Source organism: Anthonomus grandis, chromosome 22 (genome assembly GCF_022605725.1).
Source record: "Anthonomus grandis grandis chromosome 22, icAntGran1.3, whole genome shotgun sequence".
Lineage (NCBI taxonomy): Eukaryota > Metazoa > Arthropoda > Insecta > Coleoptera > Curculionidae > Anthonomus > Anthonomus grandis.
Genome location: NC_065567.1, coordinates 35,456,692 through 35,480,144, shown reverse-complemented (window position 1 = coordinate 35,480,144; position 23,453 = coordinate 35,456,692). Strand labels below are relative to the sequence as shown.

The 23,453-nt window shown below is 34.8% G+C and overlaps 1 protein-coding gene across 1 annotated transcript; it reads left to right on the top strand.

Annotated features, from left to right (window-relative positions):
- The first annotated feature begins 6,853 nt into the window (after nucleotides 1-6,853).
- LOC126748502 (solute carrier family 41 member 1-like) lies at nucleotides 6,854-18,148 on the top strand. Its single transcript, XM_050457771.1, has 7 exons — nucleotides 6,854-7,080; nucleotides 11,015-11,333; nucleotides 14,289-14,468; nucleotides 15,008-15,299; nucleotides 15,431-15,614; nucleotides 16,213-16,252; nucleotides 17,508-18,148. The coding sequence occupies exons 1-7, from the start codon at nucleotides 7,070-7,072 to the stop codon at nucleotides 17,988-17,990; spliced, it is 1,509 nt and encodes a 502-aa protein (XP_050313728.1). The 5' UTR covers nucleotides 6,854-7,069; the 3' UTR covers nucleotides 17,991-18,148.
- Nucleotides 18,149-23,453: the final 5,305 nt, after the last annotated feature.

Below are 23,453 nucleotides of genomic sequence, written 5' to 3'. Positions count from 1 at the left end.
TGACACAGGTAAAATTATTTCATTTATACATCTTTAGTAAGAAAGCGCATAATGATGATTGAGTTATTATTACATTTATACCATAAAGTTCGATTAGTGTCACAAAGATATATTATTTACAAACATATATTATATAAATATAACACACAAAGCAGGCATAATATATACAGGGAATAATTTTTTTGCAAAAAAACATCGGACATCAATTTTGTACTTTGACATCAAATGGTATAAAGAGTGTTGCAAAAAAGTGTGACAATTTTTTTTTTCTTAAATGTTTTCCGGAAAATTCTGGACATACTTTATGTATAATACCTATTTTTAACTATTTAAAACAATAATTACGTTTGAATAAGAATTATAAAACTTTATTGCAATAACATTAATATATTACAATTCACATTCTTAAAATTTATTTTATCAAATACTGAAAGTGTCCCCGTCCCCTTCAGTACCGTACAATCGATAAATTCTTGTATATTTTCAATGGATGCGATCATGAGGACATCAAGCGTGTGTGGCTTATAGCTTGAACACCTCATTTTTGACATAAACCCAAAGAAAGTAGTCCAATGGATCATGTCGGGTGATCTAGATAGCTACTCTATTAATTCACATATGCCTATCCATCGGCTTTTGAAAGGATTATCTAGGAATGTTCTAACCATCGCAGCATAATGGGAAGGGGCCTCATTCTGTTTAAGCTATAACGCTTAGTTCGGCATATCTGGGTTATTTTCATCATGATATAGTGTTTACTTTTAAAGTCATGATAACTCTGTCCCTTCAAAGTTCCTTCAAAGAAGTATGGTCCTATTGCTCGGTTATTAATAATCCCTGCCCGTACATTCACATTTTCATAATTCTGAGAATGACTTTTCCTAATCCAGTGTCGATTTTCAGGTGCCCAGTACCTAAAATTATGCTTATTTACTTGTCCATTCAAACAAAAAGTTGCCTCGTTTGAAAAGTATATCTGGTTCACTCATTTACAGTTATTATCAGTTTTTCGGTCATGGTCTGGCAAAACTCGTTTCTGCAATCTATGATCCAGATTCTAGTTCTTCTAGTAGCTCTTGAAGTAATGGAATTTTATAAGGGTGCAACTTTTCCTTTCTTAATAATTTTGTTACAGTCGCTCTGTAGGGTGAACCCTGTTATTTAAAGCGAGTTTAGTACTTGAGATTTTCATGTAATGGACCTTGAATATCCAGTTTTACATCATCTAAAAAATCTATGTCTTAGATTTTGAAGTATGGTGGTAAAGTTCTAAGAAAAGAAGTAATGATTCGGAAAAGAACTGCTTTCTAGCTTCTTTTTCAAATAGAAGAGGACACAATTATTTAACTGTGCCACAGTACTAGTGGATTGTATTTATTTACTTTTTATCTTCATCGAAGGACTACAGCTATATGGTCTACATATACTTAATTTAACCGTATTTACACTAATTTTTCTTAGCAAGTAACTTCTCTCACTTCTTACTACCTAGGAACACTAATAAATATACTCTTATCACAACGCATTAAGTACTTTTGCCTATTGCATCAACACACGACGAGCAAACTTAATAATAACTAAAGACATTCTTCTTCTTCTTCTTCTTCTTCTTCCTCTAGTAGCCTCACAACCCTTCATGGGTCTTAACTGCATCTCCATCTACTCATGTCCAAGACGATCTCCTGCCAGTCTTGTACTACCAAGATTCTTACATCCTCTCTTATATTTTCATATCCTTCATCTGAGCCTTGGTTCTTCCTAAAGTTCTCTTCCTCACTGGGTTTTCCTCTTAGATCTTCTTGTTAAGATGTTCATTCGGTGATCTCTGTACGTATCCGGCTTATCTGTACTTTTATGTCGTTTACTGAACTCGGTCATGTTCTTGAGCTCCCAATTTGTTCTTATTCGGTATTGAACCATTCTTTGATCTAATGTAGGTCCAAATATTTTCCACAACATCTTTCGTTTCAGCACTAGTTTGTTCCTGCATTGACATTATCCATGTTTCCAAACCGTACATCATAATTGCCTTGATTACTCAGTGCGAACCTAAATAGGTTCTGTAAGGCGGAAAAACATTTATTTTCCTTTTGCATTGTTGCTTTTATTTCACTACTAATATTGTTATCCGAAGTTATAACTGCTTCTAGGTACTGAAATTGGTTTACGCAATCGAAATTAAAGGTTTTCATGGTTATATTTTGTCCTATTCTGTCCATTCCTGTTCTTCGTCTAATTTGGATATATTTGGTCTTGTCTCGTTGATCCTGAGGCCTACCTTCTTGGTCTCCTTCTCTATGTTTATTAACATTTCTTTTATTTTAATCGAACTGCTTCCCACCGTGTCAATGTCATTGACATATGCTTATAATATTATTTCAGGTCCCTTACTTGGAAATATTTCCAGACCAATATTCGTTTCTTTAATAACAATGCCAAGCACTATGGTAAAGAGCATTTGTGGCAGGCCATTGGCCTGTTTTAGGCCATTGTTGATGCATAATATTTCAGAGTTGTTCTCTCCGATACTAACCTTAGCTTTAGAATTTTTTACGCATATCTTGGTTAACTTTATGATCTTTTCTGGGATTCCTATGCCTTCCAACGCTTGACAAATACTTCCTCTGGTGATGCTATCGTATGCCTGGCAGAAATCACGAACAGTGTGGTGGACCTCTCTATTTAGCTTTTCTTTAGGAGCTGTGTTATGGTGAATATTTGATCTATTGCTGATTTAGTGGGTCAAAATCCGAATTGGTAATTCCCTAAGTGGTTTTCTTCATTTGGGAATATGCGTCCTCTTAGCACCTTGTATATCATATTTAGTAGAGTTATTCTTCTATAGGTTTCACAGGCCAGTAGGTCTCTTTTCTTATGAATGGAAATGGTGATATCATTATTCTACTACTTTGATAAGGTTTCCGTTTTCCATATATTTTTTAGTAGCTCTAGTATGGCAGTATATAAGCATTCTCTTTATGGAGTCTTCATCCGGGGCCTTGTTATTATTTAATTCATTTACCTTCTTTATGTTCCTTAATTTTTTCCATGCTTGCATTACTTTTCTTATGTCAGTTATGAAATCGTTGCGTTCATTTCCTATGTTGGTCTTTGGTATATAAACTTATATTTTTTACTTGTTTGAAAAAGTCTCAGCCGTTTGTATATACATTAATTCTCATAAAAGTAGATTTTAACTGGAGTATAGGGGCATTTACGGACCTTCACTAAGAGTGTAAAGATTGAGAGACCCGTCTTGGGTATTAGGGCAAATAGGGAAAACTCCGTGACCGCAACTCGACTGTGCACTGCAGATGGATCTATAATTGCTTACCAAGAGTCTAGAAAGAAATCCATGTTAGGGTTTAAGGAGTAATGAGGAATAGGGGTAACTCTTATGTTGAAAAATAACCCAAAATTAGTATGCAGTTTAGTTTCCATGCATCGAGAGCCATTTTCACATTTCCGTATGTGAAGTATAAATTTTGAAAAGTTGAGGGGGATAGAGTAACTCCGCTATACAAGTTCTAAGTTTGGGGCCTCATCCTACAAGAGACGAGGAAGAAGGAAATGTCGGAGTAACAACTTCATTAAAACACCAAGGTTCATCTGGCCCGAATGATAGCATGAAAACGAACGGAATCACTTACGATGACGCAAGCTACGGAAAAGGATAAAGAATGTTGCAATTTGGAATATGAAGGACCTCTCGAGAAAGATAAGTGAACTAATATTCGAACTGAAGATGTTACACGTAGAATTGGCAGTGCTAACCGAAACCAAAAAGAAAGCTCAAGGATCGAAGAACTTGATGAACTGACAGTACGTTAATTTCTATAGCCAGTATTGCAAGATAAAAGAGCACAGCAGCGCGTTTCAAAATTGATATCTAAGCATCTTAGGAAGTAAATATTTATCATGGGAACTAATCGGCGAAAGAATTATAAAAATTAATCTAGCCACACATGGTCAAAAAGTAACAATATTTGGAGTATATGCGGTCATGGATAGAACATCATAGTCGAGAAAAAGGACGACTTCTTTGAGCAGCTATATCAAGAAGTTACAAAGGTCGGTCAGGGTAGATTGTAATACTCGGAGATTTAAATACCCGCAGATTGACAGGGCCGTCAGACAGAGCTGTTGAAGGTAGTATGACCATAAACATAGACTGAAAATTATGAATGAATTCTTTTCCTATAAATAGATACTTAAATACACATAGACGCCACACGCAATAACCTTCGATCTATTATAGACTATAGACAGAATCTTAATGATACGGAAAAGTAGACTATAACAAATGACCTGGAAGGCTTGGTGTGCAAAGTACAAAAGAACTGTATATACGAAGGTTGGATGACTTGGAAAAACCACAGACTATTATAACTATATTAAAAGAGGCAGCTAAGGAGGCATTGAGATACGTTAAAGAAAGTAAATCAACGAAACCTTACTGATGGGATGAGGATATTGAAAAGAGATAAGAACAAAAAGTATAAATATGAGATATACCTCAAAACAAAACAGAACATAATAAGAGGACGTTTAAAATAGAAGTCAGAAGAAAAATAGTACAGAAGAAGAACGATACCTGGAAAAAGCGATGTAACATACTCAACTTAGGCGGAACAAAAAGCCTCGAAAGGTTGTCTGAACTCAATACTGATCCAAAATAATGGAAAGGATATAATATCGCCCATACTACTTCATAAATGGGATGCATATTTTAATCAACCCTTAACTAAAGATCGTCCTAATCACATAGATAACAATGACAATAATAATATTTAAATATCTCAATCACCCATCAAAATAAACAAAAAAGAGGTTAAAGACGTTAGGATCAGGAAACATTCCCGCTCAACTGGTCAAGTATGGTTCAGATAAACTCTTAGACCACCTGACGGCATTGGCTGAAAACTAAATTAATATTGGTCAAATACCAGAAAAATAGAAACTGTCGTATCTATCACTAATCTATAAAAAGATTGCTAAAGAAAACTGTGATAATTATAGGGATATTGCAGTGATAGACTCAACAAGATCTATGGTTAAGTTTAACAGAATAAAACAAGACTACGCCGACCACGAAACCCAAGAACAAGCAGGATTTCGATCGAGAAGATCAACAACATCACACAATTATTAGATGAAATGTCAGTAGTCAACAATTAGGTACATTTAGTATATATCGATCTGAAGAAGGCATCCTACAACGTGCCACTGGTGTACACGCAGTGAGAAGCCTATATGAAGATTGCCAAATTAAAATCAAAGTAGCAAATAATATCACGACGGGATTTGCTCCAAATAAAGGTCTTAAATAGGGGTGCTGCCTTTCACCAATGCTATTTAAAATATATCTCGAGGAAGTGTGAATGAAATGGAAGCGGAAATATTCAAATATGGGTATCTCGTTTAACTATTCCATATTGTACACATTCAGCTTGTCTGATGATCAGACCGTTATAGCACAAGATTCTGATGATAATGAGTCTATGACTCGGAAACTCAATACGAGAAGTGGGGACTCGAAGTAAACATTACAAAACAGAATACCTGTGTGGGAGGAGAGCACCAATACCTAATTTAGAAAATGGCCAAATAATAAAAAACTGCCAAAAGTACAAATATCTAGGCGTAAATATTACCAATGATGGAACCTTAAACGATGTCAAGAGCATCGGCAGATGCGAGATATGACCACTCAAAGAAAAAGCAAAAAAAAAACCTTGGAAGCTACGCAAATAGCTTTTTGGTGAAGTTTGGCAGGTAGGTCAGTTTTAAAAAATATACACTGATCAAATACAGGAGATTTTGGAAGCTCGGTACAGTGTTATATTGTCGATGACATAAAGATAAAACAACTGAAATGGTACGGCCATGTCTAGAGAATGACGTACGAGCGACTACCAAAACAGATAATAATGTGGACTCCAGCAGGAAGAAGACTGAGAGGAAGACCAAGGAAAAGCTGGACAGAGGGCTGATGAAAAAATAAGAAATTGAAGCCTGGAAGAAGATCTTTAAAATAATCGAGAACAATAGAGACTAGGCGTCGGAATACGTCGAAGAACGTTTGAACATTGAAAAAATTACGGATTATTGTAAAAAGGCAAATGATTTAAGTTTAGCATAAAGTATTTTATGGTCCAGTATATAGAATGCTTTACTACTCGTATAGTCTAAAAGAACAAGTGCCGTAGTTTCACCCCTAGTAACAGATGTTCATAGAAACTGTTTTGTTAGATTTCAATGAAGAAACACCGTCCTAAATTTTGTCGTATTATTAAAAAACACCTTATCTGCTTCCACTATAACCAGAAGTATAAATATTTTGAAACGATGTTACATGGAGCAGCAATGATCTGTTTAGCTCAATTGTTCCACAACATTAAAATTTTGATAATCTACTTCCGGTATATTAATATAAGTGTAAATATTATAGACAGTTACTTAAGCAAAGATTCAATATCTTTTCTAATTATAGTTTGTTCACATTTGCTTTACTTTAACCCCTTAAATAAAACATGACAATTATTGTAATCACAAAATTGTTAAATTTTACCGAAACATAAAATTAAATGTTAACAAAGAAAATTATTTTGGGCATTAAGACACAGCAATAGACTTGACCCATTAACCCCTTTATATGAAGATTGTTATTCCTCATGTGACGAGAAAAAAATACGGAAGGAAACTAAATAAAGACGTTCATATGTTTGATTCAAATAAAGTGACTCAAGGACTATATCTCGTAACAAATTCAGGGGCCATTTTTACGCATTTAAACCATATGAGGGCGTAATAATATAATGACCCATAATAATTTAAAGTAGCCATTGCGACCTAAGTGTTTGTGAAGTAAGACTTTCTATTGAATAGTGTAAAAATATTTGCAAATTTTAAGGCTCCTTATAAGGGATTCAATATTTTTATAATCGTTCGTACTTATACTTCTAATATTGTCAGTGTTGTGCTAGTTTTTAAATGTATAATCACATTCTAAGTGCTCCTTGAAAATGTTTTTTGCAATAGCAGAACGTGTTCAAAACAACATATACGGATGGACGAAAGGTAGGTATTATATTTAAAAAAAAATTATATGTACGTACAATAGGGAAAATCCATGAAAACTTTTTATTATGACATATTATTGACACTGTTATAGTATTTTCTAGAATACTCTTCTAGGTATAGTCAATCATTTTTTAAAGAGTTTATGGAACAACTGAGTTCGTTCTCATTTAAAGATATTATCAATTTTGTGAGGAGATATAATATGTTCAATGGGATTTAAATCTAAGGATTGACAAATATTAAGTACAGATATATTTTTCTCAGGACACCCATCCTGGACCGATGTTTCAGAAGATTATCCGATTAAGGCACCACAAAGTTACACCCCAAACTTTGTCAATGATTTCTCTAATTTCTTCAAAAGTTTTTATGTCAAACTCTTCACCTCCACTTATTAAGTTTCTCAAAATATAGCACTCACAAAAGAAATAATTGAGTTTTAGTTACTATAATGAGAAATCTCAGATAAACTAGTGATTTTCCACAATTTTCACCATTTACCAAATTTTCTAGTGTCAAATATGCTTGCAGACATTTTTTATTGGACTTAAACTCTGGTAAATAAGAAAGACATTGAATTCGTTCTGAAAGTGAATTTATCTATTCAAAGAGGCCCAAAATCTTCCAGGAATCTTAGATTTGATGTTACTAATTGATTAATAATTTTATTTGTATTAGATGCTGTAATTTGACTCATACTTCAAGTCACATTATGATAGCTGGAATATATGTCGATGCAGTTGGTTGCAGCCAAATCAAAAACCACCGCGAAAGTAAGGAAGAGGCCTAAAATAATATCAAATTTAGGTTTTAATTTTAAACTTCTACGTGACTGATTTTTGATATATAAATAAGTTTGGGAAATAATAAATAAAGTATATCAAAAAGTCTTGACAGCGTCAGTTTTTTCTCCGTTTTTTTTTTCAATGTCAATTAGGTATCTGTCAATTAAATGAGCTAGATGTAGTTTAATAAATCAATGTTATGGAATCTATCAAATAAATAACAATGAGTGCTCGAGGAGAATATAGACAGCACTAATTACAGAATTTTCTACGCTGTGCTCACGATTATTCGCCTCGCATCATTCCCCCAATATCCCTTAACGAACTCAAAATTTAAAATGAACGAAATTATAATGGTCTGAGTTGCGCAAACTTACCCAGTTTAATTCATCTTAGTTGACGCAAAATTATTAATAACTCGGCAAAAAAAGCACTAAAGCAGCTGTTTAGTTTAAATATTTACAAAGTTTTTGTGACTCTAGCAAGGGTTTTGATTATGTTTCTCACCAACATCACTCAAGCCTGGCTTTCTTTAGTCTTATTCAGTTATATCTAGACTATATCTATATAGTCAGTATAGATATATCTGGTTCATAATGTACATCAATGATCTTCAACTAGTGTTCCTAGGGAAGTATTATATGAAGATGATAATACTTTGAACTGTAGTAGCGATTAGGCAATATTTATAAGCCTACTTCTAATTAATTATCAAATAGTACGAAGGTAATTAAAGGCTTCCATAGATTATTCCACTGATGGTACTAAACATAAATAAGTATGTATTATATGTATGTAATTATGAATGATATAATTTATTAAAGCTATTATCGTTATCTGTATGATTGTTCCTAATGAGCATGGCACTTTTTTCAACAAGGGTCAAGGAACTTCGCAACATTTGGATATGGGTTAATTTTAACTCAAATTGAATAGAATCCCCTAATTACAATATTTTCTAATAAAACAATATGAGAAATTGGAGTTCTATAAATGCAAATACAAATACAAAAAGGTTTTATTTGTCAGTTTTACAATCAAGTTACATTTTTGTGTTCACTTATTTTATTATGACAAATAGGAGTATCTCTCGATTAAAACAACCGTTTGCCTGCAACATCAGTAAACTGTACAAGTCAGACAACCCTTTTAAAGACCTTAAACAACTATTTACATTCCAGTTGCAATACATTTTAAATATTTATGAGACAAAATTAAAAGAACCTGTATTTGAACAGAAATGTAAAAACATAAAAAAAAGTCAAGAAAAACCACTAAGAAAAATATTAATAAAAAAAGACATGCACACTCATGAAGTGATATACCCTCAATGGGGAATGGGGATACCAGCTTAGATAGGGAGGCAGCGCTGATGCGAGAAAGCGAGAAGGGGGACCGGCATGCAGAGAAATGCAGATGAACGGGCGAAACTAGTCGGAGACACGTAAAACTGTTTTTTTTTGCAGGTACACAAATAAAAAAACAAAATCAATTATTATTTTGACCCAAAAGTATTTTTAATTTGACTTGTTTAAAAAAGCTTTGGAGAGGTAATTCCTTTAGTTCTTGAGGGAACTGTTCCATATTTGAACAGCAACAAATTTAAAAGAACGCTTAAAAGCTGCTGATCTGTGGATAGGTACAATAAAATCGTTATTTCGATTTGCTTGAGAATGGACAAATTCTTAAAGCTGGTGTCTTAAATATACCGGTTGTTCTCTTTTTATGACTCTGTATACAAACATGTGCATGTGCAGTAGTCTTCTATTATTCATATTAAGAATTTGATTAGCGTTAAGATACGGTGTTATGTGATGTCTATATGGAATGTTAAATGCCAATCTTATGCAGAAATTTCGAAGTCTTTGAATAGCCTTTTTGGTGCTTACAGATAAGGAATCTCCATAAATTACGTCCCCATAATCAAACAAAGGCAAAACCAGACTTTGCTGCCAATGTTTTTCATTAAATTATCATGATTTAAAAAAATTTATTGAGATAGTGTACCATATCAGAAATTTTAGATTATCTTAGAAAATTAATGGAACTTAATAGTTCGTTAGTCCACTATGAAGAACTACTTGAATTAACCAAAATTTCCATATCACAGAACGTTTTCCAATATAGCAATTCGAAGTTGAGAAGTGCAGCAATGGGCAATTTCTTTTCCCCTTTTCAAGTAGAGCTTTTAATTAATCGTTTTAAATTAAAAGCAAAAGATATTCTGAGACTTTATAGCTGCTTTATAGTTCCATAAAGCCATGAGCCCAAGTATCTGGAATGACCAAAGAATTGCCTCAACTGTCTGGAGAGACATTTGAGGCAAAAGAATTTGAAGAATTGCCTCAATTGTAAATCTACCTCGAGAAAATAAAGAAAAAATGACTATAACTATCTAGCAAGAGATTTAAAAATATTTCATTTGTCAATACAAAATAAATGTTCAGCGAATTAATTGGCAAAAGAACCATAACATTAAGTGTCTGGAAAAGGATGGAAAAAATAACCTCAAAAATCAGCAACTTTTACACAACTGCTTGGACTGGAGGAAATAAACAACTACCGCAACTGCTACTGGAAAGTTGTTAAATGAATTTCTTTAAAGACCATAACTTAATCTGACCTGGTTAAAGACTGGAATAAAAAAATATCTCGATTGCGAAAAAAAGGCAGAAAAATGGAAAAAGGGAACAAAAAACAACCTGAACAACTTTGGAAGGAGGTAAAAACTACTTTATTTGCATAACAAAAAGTTAAATGAAAAAAATTACAAGAAGTTCAAAAATATCTCAACTGCCTGAAAGAAAGTTGATTTTTCTTCAAAAAAGGTATGTCAAAAGCAAGTAGGTGGGAGAAGAGGAATTCAAAATATGACTCACTATATACATAGATAGATAAAACCTATTGCGATAGTAAAACCCGTAATAATTAAAATACTCATTTTTTATAAAATATAGGTTTGTTATATAATTACATACAAGATAGGAGTAATAAACGTTTGCCTTGCAAAATTATCGTTAATGATTTCGTGAATATTTTTAATGGTTAAAAAAAAAAGGAAAAGGTAGACAACTGCATAAAACTGATTTTTAAGTTTGCCACCATTCAAATATACGTGTATCGTAATGTAGTAATTTGTTTTTCAGCCAAAACAGCGATGCAGAAACTACTTATATGTATGTCAACGATGTACATGCAGCCTCGAGGGGCAATTCTAAATCCTCAGAAAAGAAAACTCTTTCCCTTTCGCCAGTAGAAATGGAGGCAAACAAGGCAGCAGTTACGGAATATGATAATAATGAGAATGATAACGGTAAATTGCCAGATGTTGTAGTGGAGGCCAATACCTTGACCGATGCACTGCCCGAAGAAACATACTTTTCTATTGCCATACAAGTTTTTATACCATTTTTGGTGGCTGGATTTGGCATGGTATTTGCTGGACTTGTTTTAGATAGAATACAGGTAAAAACCAGATGCAATACGCATTTTAGTTGTAAATGGCTTAAAAACCTCGGCGCAACAAACATTGCTTCTAACAACACATTGTTGCGCAACTAGCAACCATGTGTTGAGTTGGTTTTTGTTGTGGGAGTTTTGCCGCCGTTTTGTTCACTCATATGTAATTCACTTTATGTAATAACAATTTGGTGTGCAATTTATTTTATTTCGTCTGTTAACCGTTAAAGTAACTCACACACTTTGTACATATCTAATTGTAGGACGTATGCGCAGTACAGAATATTAGCTTGCAATATTGACAACATTTGTTGTACGACATTAGTTAACTTAAAGCGCTACAAAAGTGCTTTATTTATAAGAGTATACCTAAAAATAAATAACGATAATAACTATATTGGCACGTTGTCATTTCCCGCGGTATAGCCCACACCAATCGTCCAATCTTGAAAAAAATTTAACCGGTAAAATGCAAAATTTCAATTAATATGCCATTAAAACGAAAAGATTTGAAAATCAAGAACCTCCTTGACAATGTAAGCAATGTTGGCCACGAGTTTTAACGAATTTTCCCGACTCTGCTTGACTATCGCAAACAAAAACAAAATAGAAGGCCGTCCTGTATTAGACTCCTTTAGCAGGTCATTTTTACAAGTGGTACCCCATAAGAGAAAATCTTCCTCTCCTACCCATTCCATACGTCAAACTTTGATATTTTTCACATTTGACAGCTAATTAAAGATGACTTCGCCAGCCTGTGTGGCAAGAACTATACAACCAATTGCTCATTCAGTGAGACATTTAAATGTATTTTTCGTTTAGTAAAGATTAAATTTTGTTTACTATCTTTAATTATTTTTGTTTAACTAAGAAATACCTAAAAAAACGTTCATTTATAAATTTCATATTACTACCTGAAATATTCTTTGAATGCTCAGCTTAAATGTGCAGCTTTTGTTTTAGAGGGAAATTTGAATTGTTCGACTTATGTTAACAATGACGCTTCTAATTGCCTCTTTCCCAAACAAATAAAAATTTATAGATCGGTAAATCCACATTGCAAGCTTTATCTTATTTGGAATCGCTAACTGCAGCTAACCCTGATAAAACCGAAATGCCCTTAATTTACCGTCTTTAGTTGAGCAGTTGAGCACTTTTGTCCAAAAGAGAGAGTATCCTTCCTCTCCACTCACCATAAGTCAAACATTGATATTTCTGACCTACATTCTTTCGACATGAGGTCGACACCCGCAGGTTCAGTTAGAACTAAAGGACTAATTGGGCGGAAAATTTAAATTTACTTATTTAATATCTAGGCTTCAAGAGTCCAGATATACAAGGGGGAAAGATTCACTCCTACCTGGAAAATGCACAGTTTTTATAATAAATTAGTTGTTTGGTTTGCTGGATTTAGAATAGTTTTTGCTGGACTTGTTTTAAATAAAATATAGGTAGATACCCACCATACGTCAAACTTTGACACTTGACAGCTGATGATGACGCTACCAGTTTGTGGGGCTAGAACTATAAGACCTTATAACTGCTCGTTCATCGGGAAATTTAAATTTATCATTTTCCTTGTTCGACTTATTCCAACAATGACTCTTCTAATTCCCTCTTTCCCAAAACACTAAGAATTAATAGAATCCTAACTTTAGATCATAGCCTGATAGAAGGGAAATGAGGATTGGTCCCCTCCACTCAATATAAGTCAATCGTTGACATTTTTTACATATATTACTTTGATATATGACAATAATTAATGACGACGTCACCCGCATGTGCAGGTGGAACTAATGGACTAGCTGGGTGGGAAATTTGAATTTACTATTTTATTATAAGAGGATATACAAGGGGAAAGATTCGCCCCTGCTTGGAATAGGCATATTTTTTATAACAAATTAGTTGTTTTGTTTGCTGGATTTGTTATAGATAAAATACATACAAGTTTCCATTGTTCAACTTATAACAACAGTGAGTCTTCTAGTTCCTTCTTTCCCAAAAGAATAAAAATTCATAGGAAGGGTAAATTAACTTTGCAAACTCAATCTTATTCGATATCGCTAACTGGTTCCGAAAGATAGGGAGGTCGTTCCAATCCATTCGTAATAATTCAAACGTTGACATCTTTGACCTACATTCCTATGCCATTTATTTTGACAATAATTAATGAGGACGCCAGCCGCATGGGCAGTTGGAAGTAAAAGACTAATTGGGCGGGAAATTCAAATTTATACTAAAAAAGGATATACCATGGTAAAAATTTACTACTTCCGGGAAATTATACAATTTTTATGACAAATTAGTCGCAAGGAATAGTCCTTGCTGAACTTGTTTTAGATAGAGTACAGGTAGGAAGCAAATCAAGATACTTTATCAGACGCAACACGCGTTTTATCTGTAAATGGCTTAAAAACCTCGAAGCAACACACATTGCACAGAACCACACGTCGTTACACAACTAGCAGCCAACACTTACTATGTGTTAAATATGTAGCGTATAAAATAAACCGAGTTGGTGTTTGTTGCGCAATTTTTGCTGGCATTTTATTTCACTCGGGTTCAATTTATTTAATAATAATTTGGTGTGCAATAGATTTTACACTTTCTTTAGCGTGCAACTCATAATGATAACATTTGCTGTGCGACATTATTTAGCTTCTTGCGTTACAAAAGTATTCAGAAGATTGAAGTCTGAGATTTGACAGTTAATTGATTGTGACGCCATCAGCCTATGTAGCCAGAACTATACAAGACCAGTCGGGCGAGGAATTTAAATTTACTTTTCTTTTATCCGGGATATAAGAGGATAAAGATTCACTCATCTTCTCTTTTAAACGGGTTTAAATTATAATTATTCAATATCGTTGCTATTTTAACTGCACAATATTATACAGTACTAGTCAAGATTTCTAATAGAAGATATGTACATGCAAGTGAGGTTATCACATTTGATTTCAGCATTGGCCAGTTTTTGAAGAAATATCAGAGCTCGTTATATTAATTCCCGCACTACTTGGACTAAAAGGAAATTTGGAAATGACGTTAGCGTCAAGATTGTCAACGCAAGCTAATTTAGGTCATATGGATACAACTAAACAAAAGATCAGAATCATTGTTGGGAATTTAACCCTTATACAGGTATGTACAAATGTACAACTGGTTCTATTTATCTTTAAGTTCAAAGTGGCATAAAGTTTACTGTTTTTGGCATGCTTATTAAATTTAATCTTTGAAAGCATAGCAGTATTTTAAGATGTGAAATGTCTGAACGACGTTTGCGGTATTATTGACGCTCTGAAGTAAGCTGATGCGCATCTAAGCCAATTGACCTCAATGCGCATCATATCTAAAAATATAAACGTCATTTATTGGTATTTTTATTATATGCCTTGTTTAATAATTAGTTAAAAATGTTTAACCATGTGTATGAATTACATCAACTTTTTATCGTGTTTGAATGTGCTTTTTATACAGTAAAATTTGCCACTATTTCTCGCATCATATGGCAACAGCGCTAGCACAATTAGCCACGAGTCCTCACGAATCCATCCGATTACTGACCAATAGCTTGATCAATACTGTTCGTTCAGAACGTAAGCGCTGTTGTCATATATTGTATTTTATATTGTATTTACGTAGTATATAGAAAGTTTTACTAAAAACTCGTTTTTTTTTAGAGTCAAGCGATTGTTGTAGGGTTCCTAGGTGCCCTAATAGCAATAATTATGGGCGGAATTAAAAGTAACGAGGTTGAGCTAGACCACGCTTATATTCTTTGTGCTAGTAGCTTAATTACCGTTTCGATTGCCAGTTTCGTGCTTGGACTTATAACTGCTGGGGTTATAGTCTTTTCTAGATACTGTAAGATAAACCCGGATAACGTAGCTACGCCCATAGCTGCCAGCTTAGGAGATATCACTTCACTAACGTTGCTGTCTTGGGTCTCAACGTTTTTATATGACTCAATTGGTAAGTGTTCATTATTCGTATAAGATTACGTGATTAGTGATGTGAAGGATTTGAGATGTTCGTTAAACGCCCCCCCCCGAACGTACGGACCATAGATGCCTTATTGTTCAACTTGTGTCATATGTTTTTAGGTCAGCAAGATTGGTTAGCTCCACTTATTATAGGGGGTTATATATTACTAATACCATTATGGGTATGGATAGCAAAAAGAAACCCTCAAACGAGGGAAGTGTTGTATCACGGTTGGACTCCTGTTATTGGTGCAATGTTCATAAGTTCTATAGGAGGGCTTATACTAGATTTTATGGTCTCTAGGTAATTTTCTTTAGAGTAGTAACTTAGCATATAGAGAATCCAGAAAGATCTTTGTAGAGTCGCTACTATAAATCACCACCGCTCATCCTGCCTGATTTAGTCATATACACGTCTGGTCAATTTCGTTCTTGGGTGGTTACAAGCAAAAACCACAGGCAAAGCCTTAAGTTAAAGGGAGAACGAAAAAGCTTCACTTGCGCTGGTCGCTGAGAAGGAATATGTGACTCTCCCGGCCTTATCTATGTTCAATTTCGAAATTCTATTCAGTAAACGGAGAAATAGGACAATGCTCTTTTTTTTTAATTGTGACTTAAATTTGTTATTGCAAATTAATACATTGATTTCCGAACCCAATATCTTCATTGTCCAGACCTGTATAAGTCAAGATTCAGTGGAGCGCTTAAAATGAGCGGAGGTTCGGCGTTGATAACTGTTTCTAGCTTCTAAGTCGCTCCTATATCGTTGATATAAAACTCACTATGTAGCAAATGTTTAAAATCTTTAGTAGCTACTCTACAAAACATATTGCAGATTCAGAAATATATTTTCTCTCAATCTATCGATATCTATCGAGATAATAGTTAACTCTATTTTTCAGATTCGAGGGAATAGCTGTCTTTCAGCCTGTGATAAATGGAGTAAGTTTTTAAAAAGTGAAATCTCTTTCTTTGCATACCTTAGCTCTGCTTAATCATAGGTTACTATTCTGATACCGAGATACCTCAGTCAGAACTGCGCATCATCTTGACAACGTGACATGAATATCTAAAATACATAATTCTTTAAACTGAAGTTCAAGTTCAACGATGGTTTCAACTATAACCCACAGAAGGAATCACAAACCTGGTCCTTGATTCAAAGAATTTCCCAGCACTCCTTCGATCCGTCCAATAACTCTGTGTATGTGTGTGATAACTAAAGAAAAGTACTGAAATTAATGTGTCAACTTGGTAAAAACTATCCTTCCCTTCACTGTGAGTCTGTCAATGATCTCTTGAGATTAGGCAATGCCAAGAGTAACATACAATATTTTCTCTAGCTCTAGATAGCCTAACAAGATGTTTGCACCCATTTCCTTATCATCCATAGATATCTTTTACTGAAAACTGTCTGCCCGAACAATCTTATTTATGAAGACCATTGTAGTACCCCAACATCCATAGTAGATATTTCGTTCAAGGTGTTCAAATAGTTAAGACTAGTTCAAATAGTTAAGAAGACGGCTCGTGCTGCGTATTCCAGTATACAAATCGTACAGTAGATTTTTCTTTGTTGTTATGTAGATTGTGTGCTTTACCTGGGTAATATTGATTTAAGGCCAACAATAAGTTTATCTTTGAACTCTTTGTGCTTTAGAATAGTGTGAGTAGACAATCTACTAGTTCTGTTGACTTCCATTAGATATTACTGATTACGACTAAAAGTTTTCTGGCCACAACAACGGATTCAGTAGAAGCATAGAATTGATGATGTTTTCCTGATGAAGATGACATCAAGACTACCAGAAATTCTTTACATTTTTTTGTGAGTTCTTTCTTTACATTTTAACCTTAGCTCCTGAGGTTAAATATATGTGGAAGTCAGCATTTTCCGTTGCCCTTGTGTTCTGCTTTAGATATATTTAGCAATGCTTATGGTACCTAGTTAGTATATTAGAATTAAAGCGCATTCCACCACTTTAAGCTTTTATTTCCATGTCATCGATCAATTATCAAAGAAATTACTAGGTACCACGACGTCATGCATCATATGGCAAACACGTTAGAGTGATCAGCCGCAAAACGCGACGTGTTCACCTACGTGCTCGACAGTTTACGCTGACTGAAGAATGCTCTGTTACACACTGTAGGGAATAATAAATCTGATCCTTTGGAGTGATATTTTATTTTTTAGGTAGGAGGTAATTTAGTTGCCGTACAATCAAGCAGAATATCAACCGCTCTACATAAAGAAGCCCAGTTAGGCGTTTCAAGTTCCGTACACACAGACGAGGAAGAGAACTCCAAAATATTCATATCACCGATGACGGCGTTTTGTGGGAATGATGGACATGCAAGGACTACAAGAGTTTTAATGACATTGGTTATTCCCGGACATTTGATTTTCATATACACAATTGATTATATGAAAGATGGGGATACGTCCCTTAGTTCTGTTTTTGTTGTAGTGTATTTATTAGCCGCTATTATGCAGGTAGCAACGTTGCTTTATATAGCTTATATTCTAATTCACTGGATGTGGAAAAAAGGGATAGATCCAGATAATTCTGCCATACCTTATCTTACATCTGCTGGAGATTTATTAGGTATTACGCTACTGGCTATAGCTTTTCAGTTTTTGTATTTGGTTTCTGATCACGATGTAAATTTAGATTAATGCGCTGTTTTCATCTTACTGGTTATTGTGATATGTATATAAATAATATTTGCACAGATACATATATGCTATAAATAGATTTATTTATTTTTAATAGAAAGGTCTACCTGTGCGAAATATGCTGTTTTCTTTTTAATAAAAAATAATTGACTAATAAATTGATAATTTTTTTCATTTTTTTATAGAATTACTTCTATGCAATTATTTTTAGCTCCAGAATCCTCACCTAAAATTAATATCCTTCTTTAGTATACCGCTTTTATATAGAAGTCGTAGTGGGCGGGGCGATCAAATATCAGAGTTTGCGCATAAGGATGCGCTGAAGCTTCCATATGAAGTCACTGCAATGAGAACAGAGTTGCCAATACGATGACGTTATCCGTAGATCAATAAATTTTTACAATACCTCGATTTTATGCTAAATAGATTTTTATAACAAACTTTATGGTAGAACTACACTGGCACTATCGGCAACACTGGAGCAAGGAGTATCTTCAGGCATCACGCTGAGGAAGCTGGCAGGAGAAACGTCGCTTTTAGATGATTCTTGCTGATAAGACAAATTGTTGAACTTAAGCTATCAATCACTTGGAAAACATGATAGAACTATGATTGTTGCAAAATTAAATGCAATAAAAAAGTAAAATACATTACGTTCAATAGACGTTTTGCTATGGACCACAAAGAGTCCACCCTTGATTTAATTGAAAAAAGTACTTTTGTGAAGTGAATAAAGTGCTTTTGAAAAACCAACTTTCTAAATAATAAGCCACTTACTTAATATAAGAAATATCCCAGAAACGTCGATCGTCGAAGTCAAAGGGATAGTGACCAGAGGCTATTCCCAGGGAGGGGTGTTGAAAGTTGTTTGAAGGGTTCCAACTTTAGCAGTTGTTCCCCGTACTTTTTATGCTCGAGTCCAACCAGTATCTGATATCCTCTTTTCAGGTTTTATCGCTGACACAGCATGTTGGTCTGGATCTATGAGTCTGTTGTCTTCAATACAAATTAGATTACCCTTCTTGCAACCCCATGGTTGTCTATTTTCTGTGATAGGAGTTTCTCTGGCCTGTTTTGCTCTTTGGCTAGGTTATACGAGATACTTTTTAGCAGCTTTGTACAGTCTTTGACCGTTTCAAACTGTCCTAAAGCATTTGTTGCTGCCTGGTCTCCTGTAATGATTGCGAAGGTTCGACCCCTTGACGCTCCTCTCATTAGTTAGACACAGGTCTGGATACCTATTATGTGTGCCTGTAAGTCTGTTGCTTCCAGGCATAGGTTCAGCATGAGTTGCGAACGATTGTTACAACTACGTCGTCTGCTTAGTACACAGCGAAGATATGCTGTCTCTCCAGTCGTGTCAGCAGCCTGTCCGATACAAAGTTCCATAGCAGCGGTGAGAGTACTCCTTCTTGCAATATTCTCCTGCACACCTTGACTTTTGCCATGGTGCCGTTGAGTCTCACTGTTACCTTCCTATGGTTTATCATTTTATCTGATCCAACCGCCTATCATACGATGTATGCTTCGTTCACCTATGGCATGGTTAATTGAGTCATATGACGTGTTGTCAAATACTCCCTCAATGTCCAAAAAGGATCCTAGGGCGATTTCTTTATTTTTCAAAGATTGATCCTCTGGGATCTTGTTTCAACAAGATTTACACATTTGATAGGCATATTAGTGTCGATGTAGAGGGCTAGCTCGTAGTACATCGTCTCGAATATACCTTTCTATAAGCTTTTCCTCTGTTTTCAGGAGGGGTGATGTAAGGCAAATAGGTCGGAAGGATTTGAGTTTCGCGTATGAGTCACGTTCCACTTTTGGTAGGAATACTACCTTCGCTTCGAACTCTCTGGTATGTTCGCTGTTGCTAGACTGGCCCGCATTATTTTGTATAACGCGGATTGGGCAGCTCTTTACCCTGCTGTAGCATGCTAGGTATAATACCATCTATTCTGGGAGACTTAAATGGTTGAAAGGTGTCGCCTATTTTACTTTTTCGTAGGTTACAACCTTGTTTGCCAGTTCTCCCTGTTGCCCCTGTTTGGAATAACAAGAGTCGAGTATTAGGCGTGGGTTGATTGGAGAATTTCCGATCCCGGCAAGTATGTGTTCAGCATTAAGCCAAGCGTTTCCTCCTTTGTTGTCGTATATTCTTCATTGGAATTCATGGTTCTGTTACGGCCCCTGGGCTATTGCCTTGTGCTGTCTTGCATATGCTAGTATCTCAATTAGGTTTATTCTCAATTAAATGCATAGTTTTCTCCACCCTTCTCTTTTTGCCCTTTTTATGGCGTCATTGAATCTAGTTAAGCTTTGTCTACTATTTTGATTCCCCAGTTCTCTTTTCTCTGTTGAAGAGTTTCCTTATTCTAATGGTTTCCAACTCCGTTCATGGTTTCACCAGGAGTTGTTTCCTGCCTGACATGGTTTGCTTAGGGGATATGATTTCTCGAATACATCTCTGCTAGCCTCTGTAACTGACTCCAGGTTGTTTCTAGCCTCCGTTGGACAGTTTTTTAGGTTGCGGCCTAGTATCTCTTTATAGAGACACCAGTTCGTTTTCCGCAGATTCTAGTTCAAATCTTATATACCCATGATCTGACAAGCTGGGTTCGTCAGATACGTGCCACTTTGTCCCAAGATCTTAGATGCTTTCCTTGTCTAGGGTTAGATCAATTACTTCTGTATAGAGTATGACGTAGGTTGTTCGTTGACGAATATCGGCTCGTTCCTCATATTAAGTATATGTAAGCCCAAGGGTGCACAATAATCTACTAGTGATTCACCTCATTTATTAGTTTCAATGCTACCTCAAATAGTGTGGTGTACATTGGCATCGCATCCTATTAAAAGGTTTTTCGATCTTTGCTGGTTTATCAGCCTCCGAACTCTGATGCGAGGTTGTACGGAAATTTTTTTTTTGTGTTGATTGTACGGAAAATATATTAATACTATTGTTGTATCGGACCTCTTCTCCCCTGCCATATTTTGCAATTTTATTGCCGTTGTGTCTCTGTCGCAAAACTTCCACAGCGGTGTCCTTTACTCTTTTCATATGAAGATGCAGGTTCTTGGATTGGGTGCTTCTTTTTGGTCTGACACAAGGTTCCGCAAACCTCTTATTTACCCCTGTAAATATAGAGTTCCTGGATTAGGACTGGATTAGGGCCTAGTTGGGTTATAACTGAATTAATTAATTCCATGATCCTTCGTTCATGAGGAAGGTTGCCAGGTAGCCCTCGCCATTCTGGTCTTCCCTTATAGCGTGTACTTTCCACAGGTTGGTGCTGATGTTATTTTGTATATTTAACTTATTACACAAATATTACTTAAGACTACTAGAAACACTGTATTTATTTTCTACTATTTATTTCGATTTAAACGTTGTGTCAATATTCAGACTTGAACTGGCCTCCTTATGTATTAGCGTTGATTGAATATTTGTGTTGAACCACTGTGTTTTCTGGGAAACTAGGGTCTTAAAAAAAGCCATAAGAAACAGCTCAAAACGTTTTAATTTATAACTAAAAAAAGATTTACACTTTCAAGGCACTCGACTTTTTTTTTTAATGTCATAGACTCTACGAACTTAAACTAGGCCATTTCACCACAACACCTGGTTACAAATAACCGGTTTTCGGTCGCTACCATAATAATATCATTGTTTTACAACACCCCTCCTCAATAAAATTATTTCCTAAAAGTACACATAGAAAATAGAGTACGCAGGTTTAAATTTTAAAAAAATCACTAAACAAATATGATTTATACTAAACTCATCATAACACGAAATTGTAAACTTTACTTTAGACAAGGGTTTTGTCAAAACATCAGCTATCTGGTTATCAGTATTCATTTTAACAACTTTTATTAAACCCTTATCTATCTTCTCTTTAATAAAACTAAACTTAATGTCAATATGATTCAATCTACGATTATTTTCCGGATTATTTGCAATTCTTAAGGCAGACTGATTGTCTTCAAAAGTTTTTATTGACAGCTCTAAAGAGTCTTAATTTAAATCTGACAGTAACTTAAATAACAAACATGTTTCAACTACCGCCATAGATAATGCACAATACTTCGCGTCCGTTGAGGAAATAGCTACAGTTTGTTGTTTTTTGCTTGCCCAACTAATTGTTCAACCATAAAATTAAAACAAAAACCCACTTGTTGACTTTCTATCAAAGATGTCACCACGCCAATCAGAATCTACGTAAGCACAAAGAACGTCTACTTTATTATTTTTTGCAAAGAATGTACCCTTTATATATCTTAGAATTCTTTTTAGAGCGTTTAATACATTCTGATTTGCTTTATCTTGAAATCTTAAAATAGTAAACTTAAAATAGTAACACTTTCACATAAATCCGGGCGTGTTCCTGATACAGCATACATTAAACTACCTACTATCTGCCTACAAAGTCTATTTTTTCATCGGAATTTCCTTCTTTTAATATTTTACAGTCAAAATTCGGGTCCAAAGTAGTACTAATATCATTACAATCAGACATTCCAAATCTATTTAAAACTCGCTTTAAATAATCCCCCTGACTTAATTCAACAGTTCCCTGATCCAAATTTTGCCTTACACTTATTTCCAAGTACTCTGAAATTTGCCCTAAGTCTTTCAAGCTAAAATTTTGCTTAAACATAGATTTAACATTTTCAACATCTACTAAATCACAACCTATAATTAATACATCATCCACGTAAAGCAAAACAAATAATTTTTTGTTATTACAAATTCGTAAGTACAAACAAAAATCATAGTCTGATTTAACAAACTTTTCCTTTATCATTAAATTATCAAATTTATTGTTCCGATACTTAGGACATTTTTTAAGACCATATATAGACTTATTTAATTTAAATACTTTTTGACACACAGTTCGTCCTCGCAATGTCATGTACACCTCCTCCTTGATGTCACCATAAAGGAAAGCACTTTGCACATCCATTTGATGCACTATCATTCCATAATGATTGGCCATTGCCAAAAGAATTCGAAATGTGCACAACTTGGCAACAGGTGCATACAAGTCATACAACTCCTCACTTAAGTACTGCTGAAACCCCCTTGCCACTAAACGCGCTTTATACTGTCCATCACTTTTAATCTTAAAAATCCATTTACTCTCAATTAGTTTTTTGTCCTTGGATCTTGACACTTCATCCCACGTATTATTGTCTCTAAGCACTTTTAGTTCCTTTTGTATAGCCTCCTTCCATTTCACACTGTTCTTTCCCGACAGAGCTTCTTTTAAGTCCAAAGGCTCCTCACTATCTGTATAAAAGCACATATCACACTATTCCATATCAAAGTTCATATCATAATCTTTCATCCACCCTGGTTGTCGAACTTTTCTCTTTTCTGGTTCCCTTAAAATGCATATCTGTTGTTCATTGACCCCTGATGTAGCTTCCCTCACTGATTCAACGAGAGACTGATCGGAA